The sequence below is a fragment of the Ovis canadensis genome, chromosome 18, assembly GCF_042477335.2.
Source record: "Ovis canadensis isolate MfBH-ARS-UI-01 breed Bighorn chromosome 18, ARS-UI_OviCan_v2, whole genome shotgun sequence".
Classification (NCBI taxonomy): domain Eukaryota; kingdom Metazoa; phylum Chordata; class Mammalia; order Artiodactyla; family Bovidae; genus Ovis; species Ovis canadensis.
The window spans coordinates 34,793,647-34,810,572 of record NC_091262.1 but is presented as its reverse complement, the minus strand read 5'-3'; the positions used below and the strand labels follow the sequence as shown (position 1 = coordinate 34,810,572).

The 16,926-nt window shown below is 49.2% G+C and overlaps 1 protein-coding gene across 3 annotated transcripts in view; it reads right to left on the bottom strand.

The window, feature by feature from the left end:
* ALPK3 (alpha kinase 3) overlaps nt 1-13,352 on the bottom strand; it is a 57,095-nt gene extending 43,743 nt beyond the window's left edge. The window contains exons 1-3 of one of the 3 annotated variants that reach the window (XM_069560380.1): nt 12,890-13,303; nt 7,983-8,021; nt 4,415-4,536 (exon numbers count right to left, since the gene is read on the bottom strand). In XM_069560380.1, the coding sequence (XP_069416481.1) occupies nt 4,415-4,536; nt 7,983-8,021; nt 12,890-13,167 (439 nt within the window). In that variant the 5' untranslated portion in view covers nt 13,168-13,303. Of the gene's footprint in view, nt 1-4,414; nt 4,537-7,982; nt 8,022-12,889 lie in introns of all 3 variants that reach the window. The other 2 variants (XM_069560381.1, XM_069560379.1) reach the window with 2 other exon arrangements.
* Between the last annotated feature and the right edge of the window lie 3,574 nt (nt 13,353-16,926).

The window sequence follows — 16,926 nt, the reverse complement described above, 5'->3', positions numbered from 1 at the left end:
TGAAGCAGCTGCTGTTGTCAAGGCACTGAAGCCGCAGCTGCAGTGAACAGGCAATGTGGAAGGTGTTGTCAGCAGAGTCAGGGTCACTGTGGTCATACTTGCAAACATGTACTGAGCACCTTCTTCGTGCCTGCTGCATGAGGTGTTAGGGGTATGCTCTGTCTCATGGTCTTATGGGGAGAGAGAAGTAAGAACCAAGAAGCTGCACTGTGAAAGGCACAGCAAGAGCTCTCTGTGGAAATGCTGGAGATGACCTCCTAGAGGATAAGTTGGTTGAGCTGGGCCTTGAAAGATGAGAAGAAATTTGCCAGGCTTCCAGGTTAAAAGCAGCATCAGCATACCATCTACTTTCATTCTCTCATCCAAACCCACTAAACCACACTAATGAGTTTTTTATTAAAAATATATGTGTGTATGTGTGTTAGTTGCTCAGTCATGTCTGACTCTTTGCAACCCCATGGATTGTAGCCCTGACAGGTTCCTCTGTCCATGGAATTCTCCAGGCAAAAATCCTGGGTGGGTTGTCATTCCCTTCTCCAGGGGATCTTCCCAACCCAGGGACTTGAACCCATGTCTCCTGCATTGAAGGCAGACTCTTTACCATTTGAGCCACCAGGAAAGCATATATACATATATATCCACCAAAATAAATGGGAAAACAACAGGAACAACAATATTTTGAAAGCTGGAAAGCAGATGGACAAGTTTCAGAAACTGACTTAACAGACTCAAGGCAGCTTAACCCTAAGATGAGAAACTGAGAACTATCCTTTGAACACCAGAAAATCCTCAAAGGGCACAGGAACTGGCCACCAGATACCTCTGGGACTGGGTATAAAGGGAAAGAAGGAGAAGTTAAAAAGGGTGTGGAAAACAATTAGGTCTCTGGATCTCCTCACCCACTCCATACCACTGGGTAACCAACTGTTCCTTCCCCAACATGTCCAAAGATGAGGTTTAGTATCTGGGAAAGTAAAACTGTGCCCTGAGAGTAAGTCAGCACTGTTGAGGGCATGAATTTTCTATGGAAAGATATATCTATGAAATAAATACTCTATCCTGGAAGCCCACCCAACCCTCTAATCTGCAGAGCTTCCAGAAAACTCAGCAAGACACAAGACGAGTAACTCAGTATGAAATCTAGCTAGTACAAGAGAAAGTAACTAAAGAAACTCATTTGGTCAGTTCCCAACACTAGTGGTGGCCAGGTCATCCTAGAGTGAAGACCCAAGGTTTCAGGCTCCTACTACTTGCTCAGAACTTCCAATCAGCTTTTTCGTCTCCTATTCGTAATCATTATCCTATAACCAAAGATTCCTAGATATCTGAGGAAACCCTATAAATAGGAGATGAAGAACCAGAACAATTAAATAGAAAAAAAGCAAACTGGAAGAAACATAACTACACAGGAAACTTTTACAAAACTACTATTACTAGTCTCAGAGAGTTTAGAGAAAATATTACATTCATGAGAACAGAATGCTTTAGAAAACAATTTTTAAAAAACTCTTAGAAATTAAAAACCCAACAAAAGAGCTGAAAGATAATACTGAGGAAATCTCTCAGGAAGAACAAAAAGACAAATAGGTGAAAGGGAAGAAAAGGTAAGAAAATGAGTCCAGGGAGGAGATATGCACAGGTGTTCCAGAAAGGAAGGACAGAGAAAGCAGGAGGAAGAAATCAAGATCAAAATAATCTCAAATTTCTCAGAACTAAAGGCTGTCAAGTTTCCATACTAAAAGCATCCAAGCATGCCCCTGGATGAAGACACTTGTATCAAGATACACCATTATGAAATATCAAAACACTCTTAAAAGATTCCAGAGAGGAAAACCAGCCTCCTATATGGAATTAGGAATCAAACTGCCCTCCTGCTCTAAACAGTAACACTGGAAGCAAGACGGCAACCTGCAGCAAAGTTTTCAAAATTCTGAAGGAAAATTATTTTCAACTTAGAGTTCTATACCTAGCCAAACTTTCCATCAAGAGTAAAGCAAATAAATAAAATAAAGACATTTTCAGACATAAATTGTCTAACATTTATTTACCATATACTCTTCCTAGGAAGCTACCAAAATAAGAATGTAAGTCAAGAAAGAAATGTAGAATACAGATAAGCAGGAAGTCCATTACAGGAGAGGTAAAGGGAACCTGCCGGATGATGATGAAGGGAGATCCTACGATGACATCTGTGTACCAGACACACAGAGCAACCAAGTCACACTGGAACAAGGATGACCCAAAGAAGAGAGACTGAGAGCTTGTCATCATAATGCCTCCCACTGTTGTACCATCTTTGGGACCTGAAGAAGCCACCAGATGTAGCTCAATAAAGCCATAGAGTAAACCAAGAACAAGGAAGACGTGAGATATGACATATAAGACATGACATATACACCCAATATAACAGGTGTGTATTAGGCCTAAAACACCACCAGTTCAAATAGAATAGGGATGTCTCTAAGGAAAGAAGCTGACAGAGGACTGATGGTATCAATCTTGTGGAAAGCTGCTTTAAAAGGCTTTTAGAAAGTATAAGAAAAATTAGTCATAGATACCAAATAGCTAATTAAAAGAAAAATTAAAGAAAGGACTAACCTTATAAAAAAAGAAGAAATATAATCATAGTATACTACAATGTTCAGTTATGACTAATATTTCAGAGGCATAATAAACAGTAAATATTGATTAAACAAAATTATGATATAACTGATTTTAGAAGATAAGTGAGATGAAGCAGAGAAAATAACTGCAAAAAGAGCTAATTTCCTCTCTACTATAACAGGAAGACTGGGTAGCAACTAAACTTGAAGACTCAAAAGTTAGCAGTATTCACATACTATACCAGCATTACAGAAATGTGTACACACCGTAAGAAAGTGCTAACGGCTGAACACAGTTGCTTCTGGGAAGGCAAACTGAGGAGAGGGGTAAATGGCTGTATTTTGATAACTACATTTTTAGTTCAGTTAGAAATCTTAAACAATTTGTAATATATTAATTTGATGAAATAAAAATTAGGTTTCATTAAAAAAGATTAAGGATGTTCTATATGGAGAAAATAACAGGTGCAACAGCATGGCATCGTGAAAGAGTTGAGTTTTCCTAGAAAATGGCTACTGCCAGAGTAAAGCAGCAGATGCAGGCATAAGCAAGCCGCATCAGATGCTGCAGAGGGCAACAGCAGCATCTCCTCTTTGCCAACTTCGTGGGCTTTGGCAAGTCACCTAACCTATTCTAGTATCCTTCTCTGTAAAATCTGACTAATAATAGCACTGACTTCACCGGGTTTTGTAAGAATTCAACAACAATGGAACCAGATAAATTTTGCAAAATGTGCTGTGCTATACAAAGGTGAGGGATGCAAGCGTACCTCTGTAGCGTACCTCTGTATCCCTGGGAAGTGTTCTCAGCTGGGAGCTCAGAAGGTTCTGGGCAAGGTGAAAACTGCCCAGGGAACCCAATCCTAGAGAAGCTGTTCAGCTGGCTGGGGCAGACATGCTCCCTAGAATCAGGGCTTGTCACTGCTGGCGTGTCATCAAGGGCATCAGTGTTCTTAATTTACTGGAAAGAAAGGGGGGAGGTGCTCTCGGAGAGAACCTTGACCTGATGGCTGCGGGGCTGGAAGAGGTAGGGCCCCCAGGTGAGTCCTACAGCCCTGGTGGCGTCAGTGCCATGGGAGCCAGTGCTGGGACGTGTGGGGGAGGGGCAGTGCCCAGAGCCAGCTTCCCAGCCCTCACCCCTTTACTCTCCCCTTCCAAGGAGTATCTCTCTCTTCCTATTCTGCCAACCTGTTGCTTCAAATTCCACCATGGAATTTGGTGAAATGCACATAATGACAGCTAATTGCTAACACTTATATGGTACTTACTATACGCCAGGTAGTATTCCAAATGCTTTGCATTCATACCATTACAATCTCCACTTTGCAGATGAAGTACTCAATATCACATAACTGGAAAGGGGACAAGCCAGCATCCTAAGCCAGGCAGCCTGACTCCAGTCAGGGTCTGCATTCAGAATCACTATATATTACTGTCTATCAGGCTTGAGACTCCAAAGTCTCAAACTACTCAGCTGTAAAATGGGAATATTTGAGAAGATGGCCTTGAAAACCTCTTTCAGCTAGAGAGCTTCTTTCCTTGGAATAAGATTCATCAGTCGCATATGCATGTCTGAGTGTGAGGAATCTATATGGAAGACAGGTTTTGAAGAACAGCAGAGTGTATGTGTGGCTTCAGAGTGGGAGGAGAAAGGGACCCCTGCCCACATGGAGAAGTTAAACTGGAGAGATAGCTAAGAAGACCAATGTCAACTTGCACAGCCAACCCCTCTCCATGCCTGTGCCCATAGACCCCTTGGACCCTGACCTGTGCAGCAGCTCTGGCACGGATCATACAGACAGCCTCATTACCTGTGACGATGCAGGTGAATCTGACGTCGCTGTCCTCAGACACAGCCCGGGACTTGAGTGTGGTCTCAAATAGCGGCTGGGTCTCCTCTGTTAGCTGAGCAATGATGGAGCAGAAGGTGCTCCTAGGAAAGGCAAAGAACCATTCAGAGCAGCGTTTCTCCTATCTCCACTGCACGATGCCATGGCCTGGAGTGGTCCAAGGTGGCTTATATCTTACCATGTCCATCCAGCATCCTGTAGCCATGGCTCCAGCACCTGGGAAAGTCTTTCTTCAAGAAAGCTAGGTCTCATGGCCAGGATGGGGGCAGGGAAGTGATCAGGGGCTGAATGGAATCCTGACCCAGACCTGTTAAAATGGGTCCCTTCTGACCAGGGACCAGGCTCCTGTGCATGCCAGACCACTATTCCTGGCATTCCCATTCCATCCTTATTGGGGGGCCTTGCTTCACACTCCACCTTTCATGTTCAGGTGAGCTCGTGCATGGTAGAGACACACACATGGACAGGCCCAGCTTCAGAGATGGAGGGCCCAGCACAGCAGAGCCTCCATTAATGCCATGGAGGGAAAGCCAGCTGACCCCAAGGATAACAGGTCCCAAGAGCTCAGGGGTCAGAAGAAAAGCCCCTGCCTTTGTGAGGATAGACCCATAGCAGACCAAGAACAAGCTGGCCAACGCCAGGGGTCTAGACCCAGTGGTAGCCTCTAGTTCCTAGGAGTATCAGAAAAGAAAGATTCAAATGAATCCTGACCCTACACAGGGCTATGGACCTCCAGTGGAAAGCCAGCCATGGCTCCCTTGCTCCCCGGTGGGTACCACATGTTCAAGTGAATACTGGCAGCTCCAGGACCTACCAGCAAGACTGCCAATCACAAACAGATCCACCCGTGGAAGAGTCAGGGCTTTTGGTTCCCTTGTGAAAGTCCATCTCCCAGAACTCAGAGGCATTTGTGGGCTCACTGAGTTGATCACAGACTCACCAGCACTGCTCAGCATTGACAGTCCTCTCCTACCTGCCCACACGCAGCAAACCACCATGCCAAACCCTTCATGGGCCAGCAGAGACACAATGCATCCCTAGGCGTGACGAGTAACCACATAGCCAGGTTGTGCGGTGCACAAGCCGTGCCCAGCCCTCCTCTTCCCGCCCCCAACCCACACACCCAGGAAGAACTGTTGGGGGGCAGACAGATCAGTGCTGCTTTGCTCTGTGCCTTGGAAGAAGGGGCAGTTGCCCATGGGCAGTGTGTGTCTGCCTGTGACCTCTCCACAGGGGCAGGTAAGAGTCTGTGGGAACACAAGCAGACAGGAGCTACAGCCCTACTTTGTTAGGAGGACATCCCCATTCAGCTGACCATCCTGTGGATGTCATTCCGGACTTGAGTTTGAGGAGAAAGCTTGCATCCCAGGAAGAAGGCCTGGAATCAAGTAAGACTTCTGGACTGAGAGGGGTCCAGCCGTCTCTGCACAGGATCGCAGATGCCTGGGCCTCTGGGGAGCTGACAGGAGTCCTCCCCCAGAAAGACCACCCAGAAAGAGGATCCCAACTAGGGACTGTGGTGAAGGCTGCCAGAACACTCCCTGCCACGCTCCCACCTGGAACCTAAGTAACTTACTAGCCAGTTGTAAGAACTGTCTTCTTGTAGCTTACTGTTGGAAGAAACTACTGTCCTTTCCTTTCTCTTTTAATCCACTCAAAAATAGAGGGTCCTTCAGGATCTAGACAGTCAACGCTCTGACACTTGGGAGTTAGAACATCTGAAAACATTTCTCACTGCTCTCATACTGCCAGCAATTCCTGACTTCGGGGAATACCAACTCCCAACCAGCAGTTTCTAGAGGAAATTGCCCTGCCAAAAGTCATTGGACTTCTATGATTTTGCAACTAATTCGAAACATCCCTAATTATGTCCTCCCTACCTAATTTGAATCCTAACCTACTCATGAATATGAACCTGTCTCTCATACTCAGCCTAGGCTCTTAGGGATAAAGCTGCTTGGACAAGTCTAAGAAAATAAGCAACTGGGTAAGTGAGGAAAACAGGGAAATCAGGCTTCAGGAAAATTTGCAGAGACAAGTGCTCATGCTAGATATTTAACAAGGTAGTTATCTCATTATTTTTGTTTTATAAGAAAGAATGCTTATCTTTTCAAATTTCCAGACTAGGTCCTAACTGTATTATAACATTCTTATAATGGAAAATCCTAAGTAACTGCTGAAAAGTATAGCCAGGAAAACACCCTCTAGGAAAGTGGATCCAGGGTGCATTTGGTGGGGACAGAGTCACTGCATATACTATCATATTCTAATAAACTGTCACCAGCTTTCTGCTCCTATTTTCCAAACCACTCAGACGTGAGATGAATTCCAAGTCTCCTGCTTCCAGTCTCCTGGGAAGCCAGGAAGTCCACCCACCTGGAAGTGGTCTAGTCCTACCCTGACACCTCCAAGCCGTTCCAACTCCGTGAATTCATAAGGATATCACAGCCTAATCATGTGTCTCTACAGAACTCCAGAATCATCACTGGTTTTCAACATCTTCAAAGGAACCTAATCCTGCCCAAAGGCTTGGTATTTACCTTGCTTTAAATAAACTTCTAAACTCTCTTTTAGCACTTAACACACTCCGCTTTGAGTGAGCTGGATACCCTGGTCTTCTGCCCCTTCAGTATCCACTCCATCACAGGAAACGCACATAGTAGCTACTGACCATCCCTCTAGACGTTATTAGCTATTCAGAAACCAGTTAGCTATGCAAAAATCTTTCTCTGTGTGAAGAAACTATGGTCAACTCTTCCCTAGATCTACCAGAGTCTGGGAGGAGGCCCAAGTGGTGAAAAGTAGCCAGGAAACGTTCCCGTTTTGATCACAGTTGTCAGTTCAGCCAGGGGTGGAGAGCTGTCTCCAGTTAAGGAGGCAAGAGGATAGTCGTTCAACAGGCAAACTCTGACTGCAGGCCTGCTGGGGCCCTGCTCTGTCTCTGAAGAGGATTCAGAGAACAAGTTAACACAGAAAGACACTCACATGATAGCCCTGACCTCACAGAGTTCACAGTCTGCAGGGTGGAGAGAAATCAAAAGAGAGGGAAATTCAGAGGAGATAACAGAAGGAGAACTTAAGGGACTGAGGGAAAAAAAATTTTTTTTAAGGAAGCAGCCACGGTTAGAAGACAGACAATAAGCTGTCAAACCTAGATATGTGGTTACAAAAACCATGAAAACCTAGGCTGAGGGGGAAACAGGTCACGTGACTGGAGGCTCTCGGCTCTGGTCCCATGGTGCCTATCCCAGGGGCACAGAGATAGAGTTGCAGGCATCTTGGGAACCCCTGCCTATCTCTGGGTCCCAGCACCCCCTTCAAATGGTCCATGCAAGCATCAACTCTGGCCTTCGTGAGATCCATGCTCACTGAGTGCCCGCTCACACCCTCCCCAACCACCCTCTCCACTCCTCTCACCCCATGCAGCTTGGTTATTAGTGCACAAGCAGTCACCCAGAGCCCCCTCAGTGCCCAGACCCAAGAAAAAAAAAAATGCAGCCAGAGAAATGTAATGCAATAGTGCGTTTACCTTCCAGAGCTGGGGTGAGACAACCGGTTGCTTGATAAGCTAAGCAAAAACAGCAAATGGAATCATTAGGCCAAAAAAGCAAAGACAGGAGGAGGTGAAATCAACAACAGTAGGCAAAGTATTAATCGGCCACCATCTGGGGCCCAAGGGCCTTTCTATTAAAAGGGACCAGCTGTCTTACTTGGCCGGCTCCAGTTAGCAAGCAGCCTCACCACCGGACACCCATGTATCTGAAACCAAGAACTTGTTAAGTGTAGCAGGGTCCAGGGAAATGGTTAGGCAGGAGGGAGGCCCCTCGGGGCTGAGCTTGAAGAAAGGTGTGTCCTGGGTTCTTGAGTCACTCATAGCTGCCTGGGACATCTCCCCGCCTCTGCAGCACACCAGCTTGGGGGGTGGGGGAGCCGGGCAACTCCTGCTTCAACCCTTGGCCTTTTGGGGGAGAAGAGCCCCCAGTTCCTGGAAATCCCCTCAGAGGCTGGGAAGGAGACAGGTGGCTTGGAGAACACCCATTAATATGTTAAAGTACAGTTAAAGAGGCCACGCAAGGCAAACCAGCTGGGAGAGTCAAGAAGAGAAGGAAAACAAAGCAGTTAATTCAGCAGGAGCCAGGAGGCACCCAGTTGGGTCAGACCAGCACAAGGCCCATGACGCTGATCACCCCTCCTGCCCCAGGACAGCTGAGAGCCGAAACCAGCTGTGAGGCTGGGTAGGCCACTGCAGGGTGAGGATCACACAGAGCTGCCCCTCAGTGGAGATCCAGTGGGTATGAGTCAACTTTCACCTCTGCCTCCATTCCTTCCAACACAAGTATCTCCAGAGGCGTCTAGGGACACAGTTCTCTGGGAGATCTCAGGCCCCCACCCCTCCCAACTACACTCACTCCCTTCAGCTGGCCCCACAGTGAGAACAGTTCTCCCTTCATTATCAACAGCCCATCTGCTCAACAGAACTGTCAGTCTGCATCCCTAACCACTGACAGCCTGTATCTGTATAACAAACCAACAAAAAAAAAACAAATTCACATTCTGCCCCCAAACATGGCTTCCACTTCTGTGTGCCTGGATTTATGGATACCACTAGGGAAGCACATCCTTCAGACCCAAAGAGCCCTACCCCCAGAGAAGCTGCTGCTCCAGAATGCAGCTGCCTTTATTCAGAGCTTTAAAAATCCTCTGGAGGCCATGAGGGCAGACCTCCCATGGTTTCAAGGCACTGGCCAACTCCATCCTTTCCTTATGATGGACTTCCTTTGCCTTTCTCCTTAGAATGGAGAGATTTCTCCTTTGCTGGGTCTGGACTTCTTCCCTGGGAAGGGGACGGGGAGAATCAGCTCTCTAATTCACAGGAAATAATAGCTTCCACTCGCAAGTAGGCAAGGGACTGAGCTGTGACAGTGACCCCTCCCTGGCTCTCTCCAGGGCTACAGTTCCCCGGCCTCATCCTGCTTTCTCCGGGCCTCACCCTTAGTTAATCAGCCATGTCAGGAGGAGTCCCAGGCAGTGAAGGCACCTTGTCTTCAAAAGGTGCCTGCGACCTGCTGGCTGGGCCAGAGGTTGACTCAGGGCTCTTACCCAGGAACTCCCCAATTACTGACTGTGAGAGGGTCTGAATCAGAGGCATCAAATGTTGGCATGTTGTTGTTTAGTCGCTCAGTCACGTCCGACTTTTGCAACCTCATGGACTGTAGCCTACCAGGTACTTCTATCCATAGGATTTCCCAGGCAACAATACTGGAATGGGTTGCCATTTCCTACTCCAGGGGAACTTCCCAATCCAGGGATGGAACCTGCATCTCTTGCACTGGCAGGTGGATTCTCTACCACTGAGCCACTAGGGAAGCTCAGTGATGGGATAAATAGGCCTAAAAACGTTCTTAGCGATACTTTCATTTTATAGAATAGAAATTCGGGGCCCATAAAGGAAAAGTCTCTTCATAAAGGAGAAAAGTAGGCCTGGGAGGTGGGGGAGGGAGAGTGCGCGGGGTCAGTGGCAGGAACCAGGACTGTTCCTGGAAGCTGGGCCCTCCCATTCCTCCTGGCTTTCATATATTTTGGACACAAAAGGCCTTCAGAAAGTCCTGGCTTGATGCCTCAGTTTTCCTAAAAGCCCTAGATAATCTCCTTTACCCAAGCTGAACAGAAGAGATACCACAAAACTACAGCAAATATCACCGGCTCTACTGCTCCTCTGGGCCCACTTGGGCCAGGGTGTCCAAGAAATGAGGCAGATTTCTGGAATGTCTCAATGTCCCTCAAAATCCAGTTATAACTGCAAACACCTGACTGTGGTTCCTTAACCTTTTCTAGCTCATCCAGGCTCCATCTTCCCATAAAAGTGAGGCTGGATCTATAGGAAGCTGGGGCAACAGTTTGGGGGGGTTACGTGCATGTTGGACCTCTCACTCCTGAGCTAACTATGGACTGGAAATCCCCCCAGGGTTGGAGAAAGGAAAGGAATGCACGGGAAGACAAGTTCTAGACTTGGGCCATAGCTTCCGGTACCTGGCTCCCAGTGCAGCTGTCCATCAGCTCACAAGGGCAGCCCACCCTCCCAAGGCTCACAGAATGATGACTCACAAGCTCCATGATAGATATGTATGGAAGTAGACCCAGGAAAGGTTGAAGTCAGGAGTGAGTGGGCTAGAATTTGCCTCTCAGTCAGAATTCTGGCAGAGTCAGGGCTCAGGAGCCAGAGTTAGCTGACAAAGCCCTCAAGGGACCCTCTTTCTTCATCTCTTGGCCCCTCTTCCCACCCCCACAAGCATTCAGATTGCTCTGAGAGACAGAAGGCTGTATGGTTACCTGCTCTAACACAAGAGTCAGGTCTTGACAGAGAACTATGAACTGGCCCCTGCACCACCTCAAGTCCCCAACAGCCCCATTCACTGTCATAGTCTCCCCTCCTTGGCCAGAGGCTTTTCCAGAGGTGAGAGAAACCTGGCCTTCCTGGTGCCTCAGGACCTTGCTGGTCTGTGGCTACCTGGAAGGGGCAAGCCCACAGGCCACAGTCTTGGGCTAGAAAACCCTCTCTCCCAATGTCCCAGCCCTGCCTCTCCAAGGACTTGATGAAAAGAATCTCCATTTAAGACCATTCTCACTCAGGCCCAAAGGGACCTAAACCAGACACTTCTAACCCACCTGCAGTTCTCAGGCTGACACACTGCTCATCAGATGTGTAATTGTATCTACCATTTAACTGCTCACCCTTTTTCCTAACAGCCCCATTCCCCTGACCTCCCAGTTATGTCTGGTTTGCAAGCCACCCCAATGTTGTCTCCGAGAAGGGCCCTGCATCCCTCTTCTGCTGTACCACTGGTACAGACAAAGGCCAGACACAGGAGGAGGAGGCAAAGCCCAGACACAATCTCGGTTACAAGTGTGAGACAATTGTTGAGGCTCCCACAGGGCAGTCAGCTTCACCACGGACTGGATAAATACACACATTTCATTCCAGTTTTTCCATAGATCCAGTGGTTGGAGGAAGGGGCATGCTTTCTTGGCAGCCAGGGGCCTTGGCGAGTCTGACTCAGTCACTAACATCAGCCCTCCGCCCTGCCCCAGACATGTGACACCATTTGACGAGTTTTATGCAGAAACCGGTTCTGGTTTCATTTGAACTTTTCCAACTCCAAGGTCAACAGAACTCAGCCAATCCACGAGGAAGTGCCTGGGACTTTTCCTGAATGTCCTTGATGTCTGTTTTGTGCCATTTTAAGAATGGAGGACAAGAGGTCCCCAGGCAGCTTCTCAGAGGAGGGGCTGTTTTCCGTATATAACCTATGATTAGCCAAGTTCTGGGGCAGCGACACAACCACTCACCCACTAGCCATCCATCACAATTCCCTCTGGAATAGACTCCACAGTTGGAGGGAAACTAAGCTGCCCAGAGGAGACAGGAAGTGTCCATCTTCATGGTAATGCACATATCTCTGTGTGTCTGTGTGCCTTTGAGGGCCAAGGGACTAGCTCAGTAAAGTCCGACTCTTTGCGACCCTATGTAGCCCGCCAGGCTCCTCTTTCCAGGATTTTCCAGGCAAGAATCTTGCAGTAGGTTGCCATTTCCTACTCCAGAAGATCTTCCCAACCCAGGGATAGGACCCCTGTCTCCAGCATTGCAGGCAGATGCTTTCCGGTCTGAGCCACCAGGGAAGCCCCCGAGGGCCAAAATGCCAGTCTATTGTCTTGCGAGTCTTTCCACCTGTGGGTAGCCTAGCTCCTAAAACAAAGCAACCATACCTCTTCAGCTCTTGGAAGAGGATCATTCGGGCTCCTTCCCTTGGCATCCTGGGGATGGCACCCATCCCCCCAAACTGGGCAGGGCAACTGGCAGCCTCAGACATGGAGCTCTGAATCCTCAGGCAGACTGACCAGCATTTCAGGCCACCCCTTCACCACACCAGCCCCCACCAAGATCCCAGGAAAGACCAGGGCACAGAGGAAGCACCTTCTTTGCACCGTTTATTTCTTCCCAGTGACTCCTGAACTAAGCAGATCCCCTCAGGGCAGTGCCTCTGGCATCCCCCGCCACCCCCTCCCCCCAAGCCAGCAGGAATGTCAGCCCGTCTGGCTTTCCTTATCTCGGCTGTGGAATCCGAGGCCAGGGAGTAGCTGAGCGTGGGGCGAGGGTAAGGAGGGGCGGGAGTGAGGTGGGGAGATAAGGAGCCACTCGGGACCCTGGGAAATCACCCCAAAGTAGGCCTTCCTCGTCCCCAGGGCCTCGCATGGCCTGAGGCCTGAGGCCCACGGAGCCGGCAGAGGCCAGGGGGACCCTGAAGGGCCCTCAGGGCCGGCCCGGCGGCACCATGATCTCCACAGGCCGGGCGGGGCCCCTCCTGAGGCCTCGCTGGCGGCCTCCGCTCGCCCGCCAGCACAACGGGCCGCCGGCCCGGCCCCCAGGGCGCGACTCACCTGGTCTCGGGCCGCACGCTGAGCAGGTAGCTGCGGCTGGCGGGGCTGGGGATCCACACGGGCCCGTCGTCCTCGCCGTCGCCCCCCGCCTCAGACCGTCCGCCCGAGCCCCAGCCGCGGCCGGGGGCCCTCCGCGACCCCATGCTGCTGCCGGCCCTGCCCGTCTCCGGCCCCTGCCCGCGCTCCCGGCCCCTGCCCGTCAGGCCCGCGCCGCCGGCCGCCTCTCTCGCCCGCGGCTGACGCGCGCCCCTATTTATAGCCCCGGGCCCGGCCGTCATCACCTGCTGCTGTCCCTCCCCCGGCCCGGGCCGGCCACCGCGGCCTCCGAGGCGCGGGAGGGCGCCGGGCCGCGAGGGGCCCCGCCAGGCCCCGCCTGAGGGGCCCACTCGGGGGCGTCGGCTCCTTCCCTCAGCCAACCGCCCGACGTGTGTGGAGCGCCCTCTTGGCTCCCGCAGCCACCCCGGGCGTCGGGGTCAGGGGTCAGAGAGGCCTCGGGGAGCAAGAGCGGAAAGGGGGCGGGGTGCGGTTCTAGAACCAGAAGGAGCGTATGCCCCTCACCTTCCTCACCGGGTCTCTGGGACCCAGGCTTCCCGCCAGCCTTCCTTCCCCACTCGCCCCCCGTTTTGCAGATGTGGAAGGTCGGGCTCTGCGGCCTTTGCCTAGTGGAAGGTGCGGAAACACCAGAGGAGCTGCATCGGGTGTAGGGGCAAAGCCCTGAAAGACCAAAGATGGCCGGGGTGGGGGCCGGAAGAGACAGTGACGGGGAGGGGAGGGAGGCTTGGAACCTGGACTGAATCCAGCGGGAGCCCAGACCCATCCCTCTTCCTGGCGGCAGCCCTAACTGACCCTGGCCTTGCCAGTGGCTGTTGGCCCAACACGTAGACCCACACCCACGTACCTACGTAAGTAACCTCAGTTCCGAGGAGGCCAGAGCTCCTCAGAACGTACCTCTCCATTATCTAGGGTGGATTAGGGGTTCAGTAAACATCTCTAGAATTACTGAACCTCCTTCTCTACCCTGTTCAGCCTCCATTTCCCAGCACCCCAGGGGGAAGTGGGCTGAGTCCTAATGCCCAGAAAAACAATATAATCACTCGACACCTTCTTAGATCAAAATCCTAAGTACTGTCTAATTCTGGTTGTAAAAGTGGAAATGATCACAGTCTGTGTGTGTTTGTTAAGTCACTCAGTCGTGTCTGACTCTGTGACCCCATGGTCTACTCAACTGTAGCCCACCAGGCTCCTGGGTCCAAGGGATTGTCCAGGCAAGAATACTGACATGGAGAATACCCCTCCCTCAAGGGCTCTTCCCACCCCAGAGATCAGACCTGGGTCTCCTGCATTGCAGGCAAATTCCTTACCATTTGAACCATCAGGAAGCCCTGTTTACCCATCCTTTCTTCTCCTACCCCGTTGAAAGCATCCAGGAAGTATCTGAGCTGGATGGTTATAGCCTAGAAAATTGAACAAAGGAGTAGAACCCTCTGTTCTATAAGCTGCACTCACATCCTTACTCCTTTTGGAAATGGCTCTTTCACTGTGTGCTTCCAGTGGCAACTGTTTTGATCCTACACGCTCCCTCCCCAACTCCCTGAAACCTCCCTCAGACTCAAGCCAGTCTATTCATGGTACCCAGGGGCCTTGATGCTGGGAAAGATTGAGGGCAAGAGGAGAAGGGGGTGACAGAGGATGAGATGGTTGGATGGCATCACTGACTCAGTGGATGTGAATTTGAGCAAACTCTAGGAGTGGACAGGGAAGTCAAGCGTGCTGCAATCCATGGGGTCTCAAAGAATCAGACATGACTTAGGACTGAAATACAGTGGGCGTAGAGACTGAGCATGCACGTATCTCCTTGACCACAGAAGTAAGCATCAGACCCAAGCTGTGCCAACCAAGGTTCTTTACCAAAATGTTTTCAACTGGAATTGGGAAAGAAAACCTGGACCTCCGTGGTGGTTAGCTGTAAGCTGCAAGGTCCCAGCTTTTAGTAGTGATGTTTCTTGCTGTGTGGAGAAGCCAGTCTGCAGTGAGGAAGAAGGAAGCTGACAGAGAGAAGCAAAGGCAAGGGGCACAGAGTCCGGCTGGCTTCCAGGTGCCTTGTTGCAAGTGTTCCTGAGAACCCAGCTTTATCTGTGCCTTCCTGCAGGTTGGCAGTTCACCCATTTCCTGGAAACTGTATCCAAAAATTCTCTCACTTTGCTCAAGCTGATTCAAGTTAGGCTTCTATTAGTGAAGTCTAACAGTCTTAGCCAATACTGAAGACTTTTCTTCTAATGAGCCTGAACTTGCCAAATTTGCCCACACACACCCACATATACGTGTTTCTGGTTTCCTGGAGGTGGGCATATTAAAGTCTCTTCAGTTGTCTCCAGGACAGTCCTTCACATATTTGAAAGTCTGCTTGGAGTTTTGGTTCATTTGTTTAAGTTTAGAGTACCAATGGGGCTTCCCAGATGGCACTAGTGGTAAAGAACGTGTCTGCCAATGCAGGAGATCCAAGAGACTCGGGTTCAATCCCTTGGTTGGAAAGATCCCCTGGAGAAGCACATGACAACCCACTCCAGTATTCTCGCCTGGAGAGCCCTATGGATAGAGGAGCCTGGCAGGCTACAGTCCATGGGGTCGCAAAGAGTCAGGCACAACTGAAGTGACTAAGTGTGTACCCGTGTATCAGGCTGGAGCACATGTGCTAGAGTCAAGGGTCACAGGATCTGTGCCTTCAAGAATCTTATGGTTTAACAGGGTGAGAGGAATAGAAGGAAAATACACTGCAAGGTGAAATGTGCAATTATAAAGCTATGTATAGAAAAGCATAAAGTATAGAAGAAAGAGTAGTTGGCTCTGGCTGGGGATTTGGTTAGGATAGTTTGCAAAGAATAAAGTAAAGCTGAAGAAAGATTTTGGAAATGGCAATAGGTGTTCACAAATAGACTGTTGTGGGTGGAGGGTAGGGTAGAATATTCTAGATGGAGAGACTAGTATGCACTCAGATAAGGAGGTATGAAACAGCTCAGTATTCACATCACTTAAGTGTAAAGGATTTGGGCAAATAGAGAGGTGGGGACATCCCTGGTGGTCCAGGGGTTACAGTGGTTACAAATTTATGATTCCAGTGCAGGGCTCATGGGTTCAAACCCTGGGCAGGGAAGTTCTGTATGCCTTGTGGTGTGGCAAAAAAATAAATACACATTTTAAAAAACTGAAAAAATAGAGAAGTGATTTAGGCAGCAACCCTCATTGTAAAGGCCTTGCCTAGTCCAGTGAGGAACCTGGACTTACCTTTCAGGCCATTTCTCTTCCGACAATGGAATATGGTGCCACTAGTTACCCCAGTGACTCTCCAGTTTATCCATTTCCTTTTGAAAATGTTACACACACACATCCCCACAGAGGTCAAACCAGAGCAGCCCACAACTGAATTAGCACCTTTCTGGGTCTAGGCATCACACAATTAGCAACAACTTTTTTGGCAGTCAAATTATTCCAAATTATTTCAAAGCCTGTAAATTTTCAACACAAACCTCTGTTCATCTAAGTCCACTCCTACTTTACCTACTTGTAAAGTCTTTTTTTATCCTAAGTGTCAACTTCCACTTTTGTTGTTGTTGTTGTTAAATCTCGCCTTCCTAATCTCACATTCCCTTTCCTTCTTACCTGAGTCTTTCTGAATTCTGCTCCTGCCATCCAGTGTACAATCTGCTCTTCTCAGCTTCTTGCTATCTGCCAATTTAATGATGATCAGGGCACAGCTGAGTAAGGAAGGTCAAGGCATTCAAGGATGGAGAGATGGAAAAGGCACACTCTCTTTCCTGGATTTATAGTCTAGCAGGAGAAAGAGGATATATAAATTGGTGTTTAACAAGAACTAGGCCAAAAGTCCAAAGACTCGGGTTATAGTTCGGCCTTTCCACTGAGTGTTGTGTGTCCTTGGGCAGGTGGCTCACCATTTCTGAACTTTATCTCTCTCCTTTGTTAAAAGGAGTGAGGTCATGATCCTTTATGATCCTGAAGGTCATAGCTGTTGATCCAATAAG